The sequence below is a fragment of the Equus przewalskii genome, chromosome 12 (assembly GCF_037783145.1).
Source record: "Equus przewalskii isolate Varuska chromosome 12, EquPr2, whole genome shotgun sequence".
Classification (NCBI taxonomy): domain Eukaryota; kingdom Metazoa; phylum Chordata; class Mammalia; order Perissodactyla; family Equidae; genus Equus; species Equus przewalskii.
In genome coordinates, this window is record NC_091842.1 from 30239456 (window position 1) to 30258645 (window position 19190).

Consider the following 19190-nt stretch of genomic DNA (forward strand, 5'->3'; position numbering starts at 1 on the left):
TTTGGATCCAGTGTGTGCGGAGCATTTGCCACGCCTGTTAGGCAAGGCTGTGGGTCCCCGGAGCAGACGACGGGTTTCGGAAGGAAGCCGAGGGTTGCGTTCCAACAGCCAGGTGCCTGGGGACCTGCCGCCCACCCACCTTAACCGTTCCACCTCTGCGTCGTCCACCAGGAAGTCTCGCTTCTGCACCAGTTTGTGGATCTTCTGGATTAGCTCGTCCTCTCTCTGCTTCTGCAGCTTGGTTTTTTCTTTCTCTGGGAAGAAGAAAACATCAGCAAAGAAACCGCTGAGTGGAACTGTTGAAAGCACTGGAGTCCGAGGGGCCAGGGTTGGAATCCTGGTCTACCATTTTGCTCATGGGGTGAACTTGGAGAAGTAACTTGACCTCTTCAAGCCTCAGTTTCCCCCTCTGTAAAATACACACGGTGAGGCTTAACTGCAGTGACATTAGTAAAGGACTTAGGTGGACTCGGGCTGTGGGGAGAGCTCAGTAAGTGGTACTGATGCTGCCCGGGGGCCGTGCAGACGGCAGAGGGTGAGGAGGGTCTGGTGGGGGGGGGGGGCGTGCGGAGGGAACTACTCTCTCGTGGGAGTCAAGCGATCTGTGAGATGAAAAGCCTCCACGCTGGGGGCGTTAGTCCTGTCCCAAATACCGCGGGCTAGAACACCAGAGAGAAAACACGAGGGCTGGAGATGAGGATGGGGAAAACGAGGAGGGCGGAAATTTAAACCCGCATCAGTCTCGCTCTGTTCAGACTCCTTCAGAAGATCAAAAAATGTGGGGCAGCTTGTCGTCCGCCTGCCTAGGACTGGCGCTGACAATTTCCTCTCGATCTGGAGGCAGAACCAGAGGCGAGGGGAATATATATTTGGTGAGGAGAGAGTGGTGGTCTCTCCCATTAAGCAGAGGGGCAGTGGGGAAGGGGGTGGAATTGCCAGCAGCCCCTGGATTCCAGGCCATCGCCGGTTGACAATGGCGGTGTGACTCCTCCCACGGTGGGTCCCGTGGTCCGATTTCCTACATCACTCGTCAGCACCACTGAGCTTCCCGGCCCCCTGCCAGCGAGTTAACCGTGCGCCCTGGCTCAGCTCGCTCAGGGCGTCATCCGTGGTGTCACTGTCCTCTCCAAGTAACCAGCAAAGGCCCTCCGATATTCCCGAGAGTCCTCTGCCCCTCCCCAGATCTTTGCCAGAGCCACGCAAGGACTGGCAGGGCCCCCAGGAATGGACGCACCTCCGTCCCCAAGTTACTCATCCCCATTTTCTCTCTTCTGCCATTCGGGCACCTCCAGATACTCAGAGGCAGCCCTCCACTCACGCAGCCCTTCCCAGCAGCTCAGGGAGAAGCCGTCTACTCGAAGTGGTCTGTGCCACCTTACAGACCAGTTCCTCACCCACCTGCCCGCAGGTACCGCCCACCTGCCTCCAGGCACTATCCACTTGCCCACAGGCACCACCTCTTGCTTGGTCATGTGACACTCTTGCTGGCCAGCATCACCCACCTACTTCCCCATGAGAACCTCCAGCTTGCCAGCTTCACCCCTGTTTGCTGGCATCCCACACACACCTAGCTCCTAACATCTCCACGTGCTTGCTGACATGACTCTCCAGCGTGCTGCTCATCTCCTCCAGGCCCAGGGTACCAACCCCCCGTCTCCCTGGGCCATGCTGTGGCCTCCCAACTGGTCTCCCTGACCTGGAGCCTCTGTCCCAACTGTGAGCCCTGGCTGTAGACTCCGATGGCTCTGGCTTGCCGTCCCAGCTCCTCCCCCTCCTAGCTGTGTGACTCGGGGCACGTTCCTCAACCTTGCTGAGCATCCAGCCTCTCAACACCGATAATCATAACGTTGTGGCAATTTTAAGGGAGATAAACAAGTAAAATACTAGGCTTCCTGCCCGGTGCATAATAAGGGCTCATCAACAGTCAGCTGCAATTATTATAAGCGATTATTTACATCGTCCCTGTTGTTTTAACGACTCAATGCCCTCCAGATTAAGTATTGGCTGCATCGGGCACACAAAAAAAATACTTATTTAATGGAGGACAAGCAAATATAGCGTAAGTGTGCAAATGGTAAGTGCTTAGTAAATTGCAACTATTATCATTCTACCTGTATTACCATGAGCTTTACATTTTCCTTTAACCTAGGTTTCTCAGCCTCGACACTATTGGTGTTTGAGACTGCGTCATTCCATGTCGTGGGGGGCTGCCCTGTGCCCTGCAGGATGTCGACCAGCATCCCTGCCTTCTACCCACTCAATGCCAGTAGAAGCCCCCACCTTTTGTGACGACTCAAAATGCCTCCAGACATGGCCAGTGTCCCCTGGGGGGGCAAGTGGTCCCTGGTTGAGGACCTCTAGTTTAATCTTTTCCGACAACCCTATGAAGGCGATCCTATTTCTGTGTCCCTACAGCCAGCTCTAAGCATCCCCTGCTCTGAGGCGGCAGTGGTGGCAGTGGCGCTGGGACGAGACCTCTTGGCTTGTCCTTGAGAAGCCCTCAAGGCAGGGACGGCCCCAGGGGTTGTCTTGGATCACAAGTCACCCACACCCACCATTGAGGAGCTGGAGAAATAGGATTTTCTGGGCAGTTCAGCGTCTTCTTTCCTTAATACTTTTATTGATGTGTTGCTGGGAGCATTTTTTTCCCCCTAAAATCAGCCACATCCATTGAGGAACGCAGAGGGACTCTCACCGAGGAGTCCGAGGAGACAATGGGAAGAGGTGAGGAGGAAAGAAACTAATGTCTGAATTTCCGCATGAAAGTGACTGGGACGGTATGCTTTCCTGGTGAATCCTTGGGACTGGCGTCGAGGACCTGGGCACTGTTCTAACCAGCCCTGTGACCTTGTCCCAAGTGTTTCATGGCGGGCCAGTCAATGGCATTTCGGGCAGGACACATTCCTCTTGTGGGACTGTCCCCATGCTGCAGGTTTTTGTGTCCCTGGCCTCCGCCCTTTGAGTGTCAGTACTGATCTCGTCTTTATTTAAGCTTTTGGTGTTTTGTTCATCCATGGATTTTTTTTGCAAGAATTTTGATATTTTAGATATTGTATTAAAACATTATCGATCCTGATTACTGAATGTTTTGTGCTGGAACTGAGCGCCTTTTCTCCTCACTCTAGTCCACGTCCTGGTCAGTCACACACCCCAATCACTGTCAGCCAAAGACCCCCACTTCCACTTGAGAGGCTGCTACGGCCCCACGTGGAGCCACTGTGGCCTGAGGTGGCCTTGGCTGACCTGGTGGCCACACACTCATGTGTCCTCTGCCTCAGTGCCTCCCACATGTCCTGCTGAGCCAACAGTGGGTTCTGGGAATCTTTCCTCCCAAGGGAGATGCCAGTCCATATTGGGCCCATCAGAGTCTCCTGGGAAGTTGAAAATTGGGACGCAGAGGCCCTGGGCATCAGGCTCTTGGGTGGGAAATCATGGAAGGGAGATGGAGTGGCCTTGCTTGACTCGTGCACCAGAGGGAGAAAATGGAACCTGCACCCAGAATAGAGAGAGAAAGAGAGCAAGAGCCCAAGAACATTCCACAGCTCTCCTGCTTCTGGTTCCAGACCCTTGTGAGGTTGGGGTGAGCTTCACGCTGTGTTGGGATAAATAGTACACACCCCCTCTGATTTCATATCTACTGGGATTCCATTTGGAAATAGGATCTTTGCGGATATTGTTAGTTAAGACGAGGTCATCCTCATGAGGGTGGGCCCGTAGTCCAATGACTGGTGTCCGTGAAAGGAGAGGAGAGGACAGAAGATATACAGAGAAGAAGGCCATGTGACCTGGAGGCAGAGATTGGAGACAGGCAGCGACAAGCCAAGGACCACCCAAGATTGACGGGCGCCACCAGGAGCTGGAAGAGGCAAGGAAGGATTTTCTTCTCGAGACTTCGGAGGGAGCAGGGCCCTGCCAACAGTGTGATTTCGAGCTTCTGGGCTCTAGAACGGTGAGAGAATAATTTTCTGTTGTTCTAAGGCACTAAGTTTGTGGGAATTTGTTACGGCAGCTACAGGAAACTGATACAATGCTCTAGGGCTCCAGGAGTCTTCACTGTCCTTCTGGTAATTGCCGGTTTTGTGCTTACATAAGATTGGATGGGTTTTTGTAGCTTTCAACCAAACTTTCCCTTGGAGGGCTATAAAACAAGAGAATTGAATTGGCCTGCTGGCTCTCAACTCTAGCTGCTTATCAGCATCCTGTGAGAAGCTTTTAAAAATGACCGATGCCAGAGCCCCACACTAATCGAATGGGAATTTCCAGAAGCTGATGTCTGGACTTGGTGATTCTCTTCCCCAGCCTTTTATTGCTTTATGTTTGACATTTAACTTTCCGTGGCAACAGTTTTATTGAGATATATTTCACACACCAAACAAGGCGCCTGTTGAAGTTGTTATTTGCAGAGTTATGCAACCATCGCCACAATCGATTCTAGAACATTTTAATCACCCCCAAAACAACCCTGTACCCACGAGCTGGCACCCCCTATTCGGTTAGGACTGTCTGCTCACTTGTGTATTCCCGTGGCCTGCACAGTGCCTGGCGCCCAGGAAATGCTCATTCACGCAACGGTATCTGAAAGTTCTAATGTCACGGCATACGCTGTCGTTGGAACGAGGATGGGTTGAGCGCTCCCGCTCTTTGATCTGTTAATTCACGGCAGAGTCACAACCAGCACGGGAGGGGGGCGTTATTGGCCTCATTTTACACACAAGGACTTCGAGGCTCAGTGAAATTGCGTTGTTCCGTGAAGGTCATCTAGCCGGTAATCCTGGATTCAAACCCAGATCACTGGGCTTGGAAGTGGTGGTTCTTAGACGGGGCGGGACAATTTGCCCACCTACCCGCTCCACCCCCAGCCAGGGGATATTTGGCAGCTTCTGGAGACGTTTTCGGTGGTCACCCCTGGGACGGAGGGGGATGCCACTGTCACGTGGTGGGTTGAGGCCAGGGACGCTGCTAAATCCTGCAACACACAGGACAGCCCCGCTTCCAATGGAGAATTAATTCTCCAGCCCCAAGTGTTCCTGGGGTCGAGGGATCTGGAGCAATGCCCCATTCTAAACGGTGTCCTGCACTACTGGTGCAACAAGGGCTACCCTCCCTGGTACCCGCTGTGGGCTGGGCGCTCTCTTTCCCCTAACTTGTGGGCACCTGAGAGCAGAGAATCATTTTCTCTTCATCGCTGCATGCCCAGCCCCGAGCTCAGGGCTGGAGGCAGCGCGGCCTCGAGACATACTTACTGAACTGGTAGGATGGCAAAAACAGTCAGTTCAAGGCCAACGGGGGTGCGTATCTGGCCTGTGCTGCTTCTTGCCAAGGCCAAGGCCAGGTTCTTGAGACAGAGTTGGGTTGGTTCATTCTATTAACCTTCCTTTAGCACCTCCCAGGTCCTCATTCCTGCCCTCAAGGAGCACTGCTTCTAGAGAGGGACGTGTGTGAGTCAACAGGCTATTATTTATTTATTTAATTAGCCCTGAGCTAACATCTGCTGCCAATCCTCCTCTTTTTGCTGAGGAAGACTGGCCCTGAGCTAACATCTGTGCCCATCTTCCTCTACTTTCTATGTGGGACGCCTACCACAGCATGGCGTGCCAAGTGGTGCCATGTCTGCACCTGGGGTCTGAACCGGTGAATCCCGGGCTGCTGAAGTGGAACGTGTGCACTTCACCACTGCGCCACTGGGCCGGCCCCTCAACAGGCAATTTTTTGATAAGTTCTTTGATAAGAGTAAGCCCCCGGAGGGCACCCAACCCAGCCTGGATGGGCGGGGAAGGCTTTCTTGGAAGAAGGGGCCAAACAAGCTATGAGCTGAAGAATGGGTAGAAACTTGTTCAGGTAATGATAACAATAACAGCAATAATTTATTCAGCACTTACTATAGGATGGGAACTGAGCTAAGCACTTTACGTATTTTTCCCCTCGGTCCACCCGACAACAACCCTACGAGGTAGATACCACTATCGTCCCAGTCTACAGATGAAGAAACCGAGATTTAGTGAAGTAACTTGCCCAAGGTCTTGTCATTAATAAGTGACAGATGTAGGTTGGACTGCAAAGTCAGAGCTCGTAATCACCATCCTCTGTCCCCAGACAGGATAATAATAATGGCGATTGCCAATATTTACTGGATGCTTACTTTGGATCAGACATCAAGCTAAGCGCATGGCTTGCATTGCTTCATTAATCACAATGAGACGTACACCCAACAAGCTAGATACCGTTGATGTTACTACCCCATTTTCAGAGGAGGAGAAACCGAGTCTCAGAGAGAGAAAGTGACCTGCCAAGGTCAAGAAGGTAGCCAGAATTAGGACTTGAACCGGGTCTACCTGACACGGAGTCGTGTTTGAATCGTGATCAGGGAGCACCACATTGCGAGAATGAGGCCACGCTAGGAGAAGGGACGAACTCTGACTTCCAGACCTAAGGGGTGGACACACGGCCGGCTGGGGGCTCTGAGCAGCTACGTGCCGGGGGTGGAGGCTCAGATGTTTACCTGGAATGGCGACCAAGTTCTGTAGCTCCTGCTTCAGGTCCATGATGTCATTACAGAGCTGGATGTCATCCATCCTGGGGAAACAGGACACCGCACGACAGCAGGTTACACCGACAGAACATTCTACACCCTGTGCACCACCCGGGTTTCAACAAAGAGGGTTTGTGGGAGGGCGCTGTCCTCTGTGTGAGCCACACATGCTCTTTATAAAAGTTTTCCCCTAAAAGAAGACGGACAGAAACTGCCCGTTACCCCGCTGCTTAGAAATGATCTAATCGCCGTTAACAACACCTTGACAGAGGAGTTCTTTCCAGTCTTCACGTGCCTGGTGAGCTCATGTTGCAGGTTTGGTGTCTTATCAGCTATGTTAAAAAATGTTAACCATTACAGAAATTGACAATATAGAGAAAAATCGGTCTCTGTCCTTTAGAGAGAACCGTTGTCAACAGTTTGAAAAATATTCCTCCAGGGTTTTTTAGAGGTTAAATGTTAAAGTTTTTAAAATGCTTATACCACCATACACGACATCATTTGTTAATGTATAAAAACATTTTGTGGGGCCAGCCCGGTGGCGTAGCAGTTAAGTTGTACGCTCTGCTTTGACGGCCTGGGGTTCTCTGGTTTGGATCCTGGGTGCAGACCTACACACCACTCATCCAGCCATGCTGTGGTGGCGTCCCACATAGGAGAACCAGAAGGACTTACAACTATGTACTGGGGGGCTTTGGGAGAAAAAAAAAAGAGAGAAAGATTGCAACATATGTTAGCTTGGGGCCATTCTTCAAAAAAATAAAAACTGGGGCCGGCCCAGTGGTGCAGCTGTTAAGTGTGCACATTCCGCTTCTCGGCAGCCCAGGGTTCACCAGTTCAGATCCCGGGTGTGGACATGGCACCGCTCGGCAAGCCATGCTGTGGCAGGTGTCCCACATAGAAAGTAGAGGAAGATGGGCATGGATGTTAGCTCAGGGCCAGTCTTCCTCAGCAAAAAGAGAGGAGGATTGGCAGCAGATGTTAGCTCAGGGCTAATCTTCCTCAAACAAAAACAAAAACAAAACATTTTGTGATTTTCCTTTTATTTCCTTGATATATCTTGGGATCTTTCCACGTCAGGACATGTAAATCTCCTCATTTTTAATGGCTGCATAGTATTCCATTATATTGATATACAGTGATTTATTTATTCTCCTGTTCATAGACATCTTGGTTGTTTCCTAATACATCTCTAGGATAAATTACTAAAAATAAAGAAATTCCTAGAAAAAAATAAAATCACTGGGTCAAATTACATGAACACTTGCATTTTTCAGAGGAATTTCCACATTGCCCTCCAGAGAGAAGAATTATGCATGATATTCCCACCAGCAGTATGACAGAACACTCACTGCCAGAGTCTTAGGAATTGGGTGGAACGTACAATTTTGCAGTATGCATTATAGTTGTGTGTGTGTGCTACAATATTGATTCATCCTGCTGTCAACAACATTTGTAATGGCCGCCTGAAATTTCACCACGTGGCTTTATCAGGGCTGTTTTCACTATGCCCCTATCTTGGTCACTTAGGTGGGGTTTTCAGGTTGTTTGTGCTATTTTAGCCACTGTAGGATGAACATGGATTCATTTAGAGCTTTTTTCTTCGTGTTGGATTATTTGGCGTGGGGGCTATAGATTCTCAGATGTGGAACCACTGAGTACAAAGGGCTTGATATGTCTATAGTCGTTGAGGCATATTTTCAAATCGCTTCCTCTACAGGGGTTGGGGGTGTGTGCCTTCATTCTGCACGTCTTTATTGAGTATTCACTGTGTCTGCCACTGCCATAGGCTCCGGTGATGCCCCAGCCTCGCCCGCCCTCATGAGCTGACATTTAGGCAGGGAGGGGGGACAGGGGGAGAACATAAATATAATGGAATGGAGACAGAGTGGGCCACTTTGGGCTCATCCTCCTCCCGTCCCCAGAAGGGACAGAGGGAAGCGTTAATATTCTCAAAGGGCTTGACTGAGACCACAATATTAAAGGGGGCAGGACCAGGACTGGAAATGGACACATCTGAGTCCACTGATCTTTCTGCCTCCTCCCGCAGCATCTTCGTCAGGAGCCTGGTCTGCTGCCTCTGTTCAGAAGTGCCATCTGCACACCAGCTTGGGGCCCCCTGCCCTTTGCTGGTCAAGAACTGCCCATGTCACCCATTCTGGTCCCAGCATCCTAGCTTTCAGGACAAGTGGCAGGAACATCTCGCTTCAGCCTGTGTCTCCTGTTGCCAGAGACGCACCAAGCGTTTGTCAAGCCCTGCCCTGGATTGTCCTAGCAGGTGGCAGCTGCCTCGAACGAGCCTGGGAGCTTGCCAGGAGGGCACACAGTGTTCCTGTGGGTTCCTGTTGTGGACCATTCAACTGGAGGGGCTCCAGGATCCTTTCCCACAGCTACTGCGGAGATCCAGCTACCTCGGTGGTTCTCACTGAGGACGATTTTGATCCCTGGGGACATTTGGCAATGTCTGGAGACATCTTCGGTTTTTACAACTGGGTGTGTGGGGGGACTGCTCCTGGCATCTAGCGGGTGGAGTCCAGGGATGCTGCTAAACATGCTGCAATGCACGGGACGGCCCCCTCAATAGAGAATTAACTGGTCTAAAGTGTCAATCATGTCGAAGGTGAGAAATCTTGTGCTATCACCACAGAATTGACAGACATGTCTTATTGATGATTTTCAAGAGGGGAGACAAGGAAAGATGACAAAAGGAACAAAGCAGAGCCAGGTAGTGGTTAGAAGCAGGAGTTTCGGCACCAAACAGCCTTAGCTCAAAGGGGCCGTGGGCCAGGATTTACCTTCCTTGATGCTCATTTTCTTTCTTTCTTTCTTTCTTTCTTTCTTTCTTTCTTTCTTTTCTTTTGAGGAAGATTAGCCCTGAGCTAGCATCTGCCAATCCTCCTCTTTTTGCTGAGGAAGACTGGCCCTGAGCTAACATCCGTGCCCACCTTCCTCTACTTTATATGTGGGATGCCTGCTACAGCATGACCTGACAAGCGGTGCCATGTTCGCACCCAGGATCCGAACCAGGGAAGCCCGGGCTGCTGAAGTGGAACGTGCAAACTTAACCACTGTGCCACCGGGCCGGCCCCAGCTCATTTTCTTCATCTTTAAAATAGCCACGATAATAGTACTTCCTGGGATTATTATGCACATCAAGCGCTGAGCCCGTGCCTGGGACACACATGGTAAAATGCTCAATAAACAGTTTCTATTATTACTTATCAGCTGTTAGAAAGAAGCTGGGAGACAAAGGGAAAGAGAAAATGATGCTGGATAAGCAGTTTATCTGACACATGGAGCTAATGTGTACAATCTTTAAAAAAAACCCGCTAATGATTGTGGTCCCCTCTATAAAACTTTTAAATAACATTCTTATCTGATTGCAGAACAGATCCCTGGTTGGTGCAGAAATTTTGGAAAATGCAAACAGGTATGAAGAAGGAACCTAAAATTATGCGTAACCTTGACCCACGTGCACCCAGAGGGCCCTGTTCCCTCCAGGTGTTCCGTGTGGTTCTTGCCTGTAACCCAGGTGTGGTTGGCTTGCCTTGGGGACCTTAGCCCTCATGCTTTGTCCATTGAAAACACTGCTCAGCATGCCACTGAGGCCACCCAAATGCATCCAGAGCCACCCCATGTTAATGAGTAAGGCGGAATTTTTCTGACGCTCTCACGGGGACTCACGCAGCAGAACTCCATAAAAATCCCTATTGGACAGCACTGGCGTGTGCCTCAAGTTTCTCTCTTACTGCCAGCTTCCCATCCTTCTCTCTCTCAATGCCTCTCCTTTGCGCCTCCCGGCCAAAGGAGGGCCCACAGATCCCAAACAATTCAGCTCTGATCTTCAACTTACAAACGCCAGGCGGCAACACCAAACCCTGATGGTTCTTCTTTCTTTCCCCAAGAAAGAAGCTTGTTCCCCCATGCCAAGCTGTCTCAGAATAGTCACCTGGTAAAAGTCAGGTCTTTTTCTGGAAGATGGAGAGATGGGTGCTGCCATGAAGGAAAACACAAAGCCAACGTTTACGACACATTTCCTGCGTGCCAGGCACTGGCACTTTCCATGCACAAACTCACGTAAATTGCCACAACAGTCCCGTGAGAGAGGAGCTTTATCTCTACTTTACAGGAGAGGAAAGAGAAGTTAAGCAACACGCCCAAAGTTCCACACAGGGGAGCGGCCGTTGGGATTCAGCCCGAGCTCTCACTCTTGACCGCTTCACTCGGTGTCTCCTCTCCAGGTGGCTGCATGAGTTGTGGCCGACATGGTTGGCTGCCCACTGAACGGACTTCTCCCCACCCACTTCCTCCCAGAGCACTGATCGGTTAGGGAGCCACCGTCTCAGCCCCCCATGGAAGCCAGCTGTCTTCGTCTTTTCAGGCTGCCAGAACAAAAATATGACAGAATGGGGGGCATGAACGACAAACATCGATTTCTCACGGCTGTAAAGGGCTGGAAAGGCCAAGATCAAGATGCCAGCTGATGAGGACCAGGTGACCTTCCTCCTGGTTTCAGATGGCCACTTTCTGGCTATATCCTCGCCTGGTGGAGAAAGAGGTCCTCTCTCTTTTAAAAGGGCGCTAATCCCATTCATGAGGGCTCTACCCTCATAACCTGTCACCTCCTAAAGGCCCCACCTCTTAACCCTATCACAGTGGAGATGAGGGTTTCAGTGTATGAATCTGGCGGGGGACAGAAACATTCAGTCCACAGCCATGGCAATCCCATGTGCCTTTGCCGGACACCCACTTTTTCCCTTGCAGCTAGAGGTAGCTGTGAGACCATGACAGGCCAGGGAGATACAACAGGAAGTCTTTTTGGGGGTGCTCCCGGGGAAGACGATTAGAGTCTGGAGTGCTGCCCCCTTATGGTCCTGAAGCTGCTGCAGCCACGGTGGCAAGAATGGCATAGGGGAAGCGAGGAAAGGGCCAGACCCTTGAGGACATCCTTGAGCCACCCCACTGACCCTTGGACCACCTGTGTCTAGACTTCTTGTTGAGTAAATCTTAAATAGCCTTATGATTTATGTAGTGACCAACTGACCTGATTCACCCAGGGCTCTCTCAGTTTTAGCATTGAAAGTCCCATTTCTGGAAAAAGTGGGACGGTTGGTCACCCTAGATTTCAGACACTATGCTTAGCTGTTCTGTTCCTTGTCGTTGAAGACATCTTCACTGAGACATGGATGTGGAGATGTGCATTTTTATTAACAGCAGAACCAAAAACATACATACATATGCGCTGCTCATTGCGAACATTACATCGTGATGATTTTCCAGCGCCATTAAATAATATTGATCAAAACACATTTAAGGAGTTCCTGCAAAGCCCCTTTGAAACTTGGCTGGAACTTCGAATGAGCCCCATTAGTCTCGTTCTCTGCACAAATAGTGCTGAAGCCTGGAAGTCAAACTCTGCTGCTGCCAGCCCATTCCGGAGAGAGACGGCATCTCCCAGAACCCGGTTAATGCAGGAAGGAAAAGAAAGCCAGCCCATGGCATTCTGCATCTCGGCCTTTCACGCTGGGACAGCAGAGAAAACTGGTCATTCTACTAGCTTCGGGCAGAGATAGGTGATCAGGCTCTGTCAGAATAATGGTGCCACTGCTTTACAACATTTCTTTGAAAATGACATGGTTTGGAGCTTCATGGAAACCCAGCAGAGACCACGAGGTGAAGGCAGAAGCAGATGGACAGAGGAAAAGGTTGGCTTTTTAAAATAATATTTATTTGGCATCTTCTTTTATAAGTTGTGGATGGGGTGGCCTTCTTGGGATGCGTAAGAAGGAACGCCTAGTCTCCGAGATGGAACACTGGTCTGGGATGTAGAGCCTGGATCTGAGGCTACGCCCCGCCACAAACTTCCTCTTTTATGACTAAAAGGAAAACTCTGCTTTTCTATATATTCCACACTTCTGACACAAAATCCGTGTGTTTTTCCACACCGAGCAATTCTCCAGTTCTCAGTGGACACCAGCTAGGTGTGCTACCATTTAACTCAATCTGACAGGAACTGCCCAGAGTTCGTGCAGCCCCCACAGGTTGAGAGGTCAGTCCCACAGGACTGTCCTCACTTCAGATGCCAATTGCAAGTCAGGGCCACCTGTACTTCCAACCAGCTGGCTATAAATCAGGGGGTTCCATGACCCCCTCTTTAGGTTCGATAATTCGTTAGAACTGCTCACAAAACTTAGGAGAACGTTTACTGGTTCTCATAAAGGATATATTACAAAGGATGCTGATGAACAGCCAGATGAAGAGATACATAAGGCCAGGTACGAGGAAGGCACAGAGCTTCCACGCCCTCTCCAGGTGTGCCACCCTCCCAGCACCTCCATGTGGCCACCAGCCTGGAAGCTCTCCAAACATCATACTGTAGAGATTTTCATGAGCTTTGTCACGTAGGCATGATCACTATTAACTCAATCTCCAGCCCTTCTCCCTCCCCAGAGAATAGGGGGCGGGGGGCAGAGGTGAAAGTCCCAGCTGTCTAATCATGCCTTACTCTTTCTGGTGACCAGCTCTCATCCTGAAGCTATCTAGGGACCCAGCCTCCAATCCTCTCATCAGCAAAACCAAAGACATTCTAATCACTCCGGAAATTTCCAGGGTCTTAGATGCTCTTGTCTCAGGAACCAGGGTCAAAGGCAAATATTAGAACAAAAGATGCTCCTAGCATCTCTATCACTCAGGAAATTACAAGAGTTTCAGGCGCTCTATGCCAGCAACCAGGGACAAAGACCAAATAGATTTCTTATTGTATCACAATGACTTTGGGCAAGTCATCCCCCGCTCTGGACTTCTGTTTCCTCATGTATAAAACGAGAGCTTCCAATAACCCCTGGAGTCCTGTTCTGCTAGCGCTTAGAAAATGACGTGCTTTCAGCCGAGCCAGACCTGAGTGAGGATCTCCGTTCCACTGTTTACCGGCTGTACGACTTGAGCAAATCCCTTCATGGCTCTAGGTCGAACTGTTGACAAGGAGTGATACCTTTGATTTGGGGCTGTGTGGAATGAAATACGCTTGTGTGTGTAGAGCTTGGCACATATCCACATAGGTACAAAGGAAAGGCTACTTCTACCCACCCCTCCGCCCTGGGGTGAGGTGGGCAGCTGGGCAGACACTTCCGAAAAATCTTAGCCAACATTCCTGCGTCAAAGAATGAGTCTCGCCTTCCTGTACTGTTTCAATTTCCTCAAACCAAATGGTGCTGAGACGATGAATGTGTGCATTTGTTCAGCGTTCGTTGGTTAATGAGATTAAACGCTATTCCTGGGGGAGAATAAGTGTGGAGACATCACCAGGGACGGCTCAGCCATCTCTCAGTGTCACGCTGGGTACCAAGGGACCAGAGAGGTGCCAGCACACCACGGGCTCAGGCGACACATCTTTGTGATGCATCGTTGCAGACCCAGCTGCCTGTTTTCTCCCCGTGGCTTGTTTACTGTCTGTGCGTTAACTGGCTTCTCTCTTGGTTGTGACCAGACACTCATTCCTGGATGCAACACTGTTCCCTGAAGAATGTCACCTCCCTCAAGCACGAGTTGCTCTTCTCTCTCCCAGGGGTTTTCTAGATGGTCTCATTTTGATTCAAATAAAATTACTAACAGTGAAAAAACTCATCAAGCTGAATTCTTGGGGTTTGTGCCCTTTTCTGTGTGAATGTTATGCGTCAATTAAAAATTTGCTTGAGAAAATGATCAACGGTATTGTTTAGTTTGGTTTTAGACCTAAAAGGGTGCCTTTGGTCTGTATTTATTGTATAAATGTTACATAAATACAGCGTCCCTGTAAAAATATCAAACAATACAGAAGTATAATCGTAGCTGGCATTTATGAATGTTTTTGCATACTGGCGCCAGGCTATGGGACGAGCATGTTGCACAAATCATCTCAATGAACTCTCGCAGCAACCTTACGGAGTAAGCACTACTATTATGAACCCTCTGACGGTGTTAGGGACTTGCTCAGGTCACAGGGTAAGTTATGAGAACGTGAACCCAGGCCGTCTGATCTCTCATCTGGGAATACAAAAGGCCCACCCCCCTGGTGGTTGGAGTTCAAGGAAGACAGAGATCAGAGTTGTTTGGGAGAAGGCTTCTCAGCTTGAGGTGTCACTTACAAGAGGGACACAATCTGGACAGTCAGGGAGACGGGTACCAGCCGCTCAGGCACAGGGGGCAGCTCAGTCAACACTGGCTGTAGAAAGGGGTGTGGTGTCCCTGGGTATGTGACAGTGAAGAGTCCACCTGAATAGGACATATTGGTGACATAGGGCTCTGGGTTATGAAGGACTTGACATGGGAGCCATCTTAGGTTCTAGAGTGAGAGAAAGGCACAGCGATGTGTCTATGACAGCTAGTTTGGCAGACATGGTAATCAGCAAGTACACATCAAGAAGAAAGAGCACTTTCATGCTCTCCTTTCTTTCAGGCACTCAAAGGACCTCCTGGAAGATATGGTTGCTCGTGAATCTTTAGCAGGGTCAATAAACTATAGCCCGAGGGCCAAATCAAGCCCACGGCCCGCTCTGGTACAACTCATGAGGGAAGACTGGTGTTTATATTTTTAAATGATTAGAAAAAGTGAAAAGAGGAATAACATTTCCAGAGACACGAAAATTCGATGAAATTCAAAGTTCAGTGTCTATAACGTTTTGTGGGAACACGGCCATGCCCGTTCCTTGACATCTTGTCTGCGGCTGCTTTCGCGCTACAACGGCAGAGGTTAGTCATGGCGGCAGACACGGTATTCTGGCCCACAAAGTCTAAAATTTTTACTCGCTGCTCCTTTGGAGAAAAATTTTGTTGGGTCCCGAGCTTCAGAAAGAACCGTGGGAAGTAATCAGAGACTAACCTAGTGGCTGGAGCTGGAAGAGCGCTCACTTACAGGGATGAAGAAATCAATGCCCAGAGAGGGGCACATCGAAACAGCACACAAAACGTTGACCAGCTTACACTGGTTTTGCTTCCTCAAAATAAGTTATTGATTAATCAAACCTTGCTCAATAACTGAGATGGCACTGTGCATGGGCTGGGTGGAAACCCACGGCCCCAGGAGGACCCTGGAACAATGTTGCCACTGGAGCCCTTTACGAAGCAAGAAGTCCTTCAATAAGGAAAATCCGGCTTCCAGCAGCCCGAGTAGCTTTATTACCACGTATGGACTGATTTGAGACTAGCCAATCAGCTTCTGCCCTCAACTCCTTAAATTTTGCCCGTAACCCTAGATGGAGGATTCAGATGTGAGAGCCTTGCCTCCTGTCTCCTTGCCACTCATCCTTGCAATAAAGCTTTTCTTTTCTCAAAAGCTGGAGCCATAGTATCGGTTTCTGTGTGCACTGGGCAGCAAGCCCTTGGTCAGTAGAAATATTATTATTATTATTATTATGGTGAGGAAGATTGGCCCTGAGCTAACATCTGTGCCCATCTTTCTCTATTTTGCATGTGGGACGCTACCACAGCATGGCTCGATGAGCAGTGTATAGGTCCATACCCAGGATCTGAACCCGTGAACCCTGGGCTGCCAAAGGGGAGCACACGAATTTAACCACCATGCCCCTGGGCTGGCCCCTCAGTAGAAATATTGATCATTGATTTGCTGACTCATCCAATAAATCAATTATCCAGAAAACCTTATTGAGAGCCTACTGCGTGCTGGGCTTCCTCAGTTTTTACTTCTGAGAGACACCACGAAATCAAGGCCGGATACCCAGGCCATGTGACGAGACAGCAGGGCTCTCCCCCGCCCCTCCTGCTGCTGTGACTGAGGATCCAGAGCCCCCTTTCTTCCCTGGGCTCCGGGCAGGGAATCAGGCTGTGCCCAGCGCATGTGAGGTTGGCCAACAGATTTCCTGCAGGCGCCTGCTAATGCGATCTGGCAGCTTCTGTGGCCGCATCTGTCCTTCCATCTTTGCATCCTCCGCTTCACTGAAGGAGATACTAAGTTTTGCGATTTCATTTTTTATTTTCGACTGTTATCCCCCAGACTCTCACCATGACAGTGCCTAGACTGAGACACATAACCATTCCCTTGATGGCTCAGCAGGCTACGGATGGGAGAGAGGTTCCGGCCCCGGGTTTCCCTAATCCAAGCCCTGAGGCCCTCGGCTGAGTGGCCCACAAACAATTAAATACGTGGACAAAGATTAAGCTCCAACAGGTGATGGGGGTTGGGGAAAAGGAGGAGGGGGGGGAAGGAAAGAGAAGAGAAGAGGAAAGGAAACATGGAGAATGTTGGGGTCCAGGGCAGGCCACCCCCAAATACCCCCCAATAGCATGCTGATTATTTTGAATTAAAGTTCCTTGAGAAGCGAAAAGGCCATGCTGACCCTCTCTGTTCCCCTTGAAAGCAGGAAATAAGTCTGCCTGCGAAAGGTGCTCTCCTGTGTCCTTATGTTCAGGGCCGAGAAGCTGCACACACAAAACTTGCTAAGGTACCACCTCAAGCCTAAACTCAGCTTAAACTCCTCATTATTACGTGCCTCAAACCTAAGTCCTTGTCCTGTCTTTCCTCACAAATTTATTGTTTCTTTGTGTAAAAGATATACATGCTGCCTGCTTTGTTCTCTCCTCGAGCATCATTTCTCTATGATCTCCAATATGTGCGCATTTCTCTTGTTAATCTGGTCTCGTGTCAATTTTATTATTAGTCCAGCCATAAGAACACAAAAAGAGTAGAAATGGGATTTTCCCCTCCCCAACAATGTCCAAAAATAGGGCATTGGTTACATATATAATTTTCCAACTATGCAAGGAAGAACTCGACAATCATTAATTAAAAAATTATTGCTGGTCAGCCTGCAGTATTTTCTTTTTCTTTTCTTTTCTTTTTTTTTTTTTGAGGAAGATTAGACCTGAGCCAACTGCTGCCAATCCTCCCTTTTTTGCTGAGGAAGACTGGCCCTGAGCTAACATCCGTGCCCATCTTCCTCTGCTTTCTATGTGGGATGCCTGCCACAGCATGGCTTGCCAAGCGGTGCCATGTCCGCACCCGGGATCCGAACCAGCGAACCCCGGGCCACCGAAGCAGAACATGCGAACTTAACTGCTGGGCCACTGGGCCAGCCCCCCTGCAGTATTTTCTTAAGAGACCCCTTGAGAAAATACAGCCAACATAGAATGGATGAGGTAAGACACTAAGGGGATAAGGCGGTCAGATTTAGCAAACAAAAACACAGGGCACACAGTTATATTTGAATTTCAGCTGAATACCGAAAAATTTTTAGTGTAAGAATGGCCATGCAATATTTGGAACAGAGCTATACTAAAAACTGATCTGTTGTTCATCTGAAGTCCAGGTCTAAACGGGTGTCCTGTGTTTTCTCTGGCAATCCCATAAGAAGAGGAGGCCAGACGCTCAAAACCAGCCTCATTTTCTAAGCAGTCGTTAGCCCAGGGGGCCTGTTCTGTGCTGGGGGAGGAGGGAAGTCAGAATATCGGCCGATCTCCGAGCCTTCTGCTTCTTCATGCCCCCCGGAGAGCCCCCCGTGGACCAGTTTCTAGTGGTGTGGGAGTCTGAGAGGACAGCAATGAAAAGCCCCAAGGAGAATTAGCAACTATGGCCAATGGGCTGATGGGAGTAGAAAATTGGGGACAATTCGGAAGCGCATGCCAAGGCCTTGAAAACACCTAAATATTTTAGTCTAGTGATTTCATTTCCTAGATTTCATCCTAAAGAGATAATTAAGGGTACCATAAAGATTTAGCTGTGATTATGTGCCATGTAGCCTTGTTTGCCATAGCAGAAAACTGGAAGCAACCTAAATCTCCAACAGCATTAGAGGAATTCTACACGGGCATTAAAAAGGACGCTCGCAAGAGAGGTTATCGAGATAAGACAATAAACCATATTTTTAAAAAGCTGGTTAAGAAATATTGATCCACTTTTGCAAAGTACATACGCGTAGAAAAAAGGCAGGAAGACTCCATTCAAAACCTTACAATGATTATTTTTGAAGGAATTTTCAGTTCCTTCATTTGTTGCTCGGTAGTCTAATTTTTTTAACAATATGCATGTATTATCTGACATCCTTGTGGTCAGAAAAGATGCTTGATATGACATCTGGGTGACTTTTAAGGTTTGTTTTTTTTTTTTTTTAATGACCATGGGCCACCCCTTCTCTTGGGGGCCAGTGTTGGGTCGCTGTGGCCTCAATAGACGTCCCTCCACGCCCTCGGCTCGTCAGCTTCAGCTCTAGCCATAGAACTCACCTTCCGGGCTAGCAGCCCATCTGCATGTCTGTGTGAAACCTGACCTGCATCCTCCAAGCCTTTGCTCCCTTCAACTCTTGCCTTCCTCAGACTAATCCCCATGCAGCCTTCAAGACAGCCCCAGCACCTCCTTCTAGAGCCTTCTGACACTCCCAGACTCAATCAGGGCCTCTTCCTTCACGCTGCCAGAGCGCGCCATCCACAGCTCATCCTCCTGATAGTCATCCAGGCACTTGTGTTTCTCCCTAACTAGACTGTGCCCCCTTTAGGGGACTTCTCCTCTCCCCTCTGTGGTTCTAGCCTGTCGCCCATGCCTGACACATCGCAGTAAATATGCGATGAAGACAGGAAGGCAAGCTGGCAGGCGGGCCCCGAGGAGTACACACGGTCCTGGGTTTTTATGGAAACAAGGCCTCAGACCCCGTGATAGAGACCCCACGAGGGCACT

The 19190-nt window shown here is 49.5% G+C and overlaps 1 protein-coding gene across 1 annotated transcript in view; it reads right to left on the reverse strand.

Annotated features, from left to right (window-relative positions):
- BMERB1 (bMERB domain containing 1) overlaps positions 1-19190 on the reverse strand; it is a 111628-nt gene that overhangs the window by 5556 nt on the left and 86882 nt on the right. The window contains exons 3-4 of the mRNA XM_070566709.1: positions 6500-6573; positions 140-254 (exon numbers count right to left, since the gene is read on the reverse strand). Of these exons, the coding sequence (XP_070422810.1) occupies positions 140-254; positions 6500-6573 (189 nt within the window). The remainder of the gene's footprint in view (positions 1-139; positions 255-6499; positions 6574-19190) is intronic.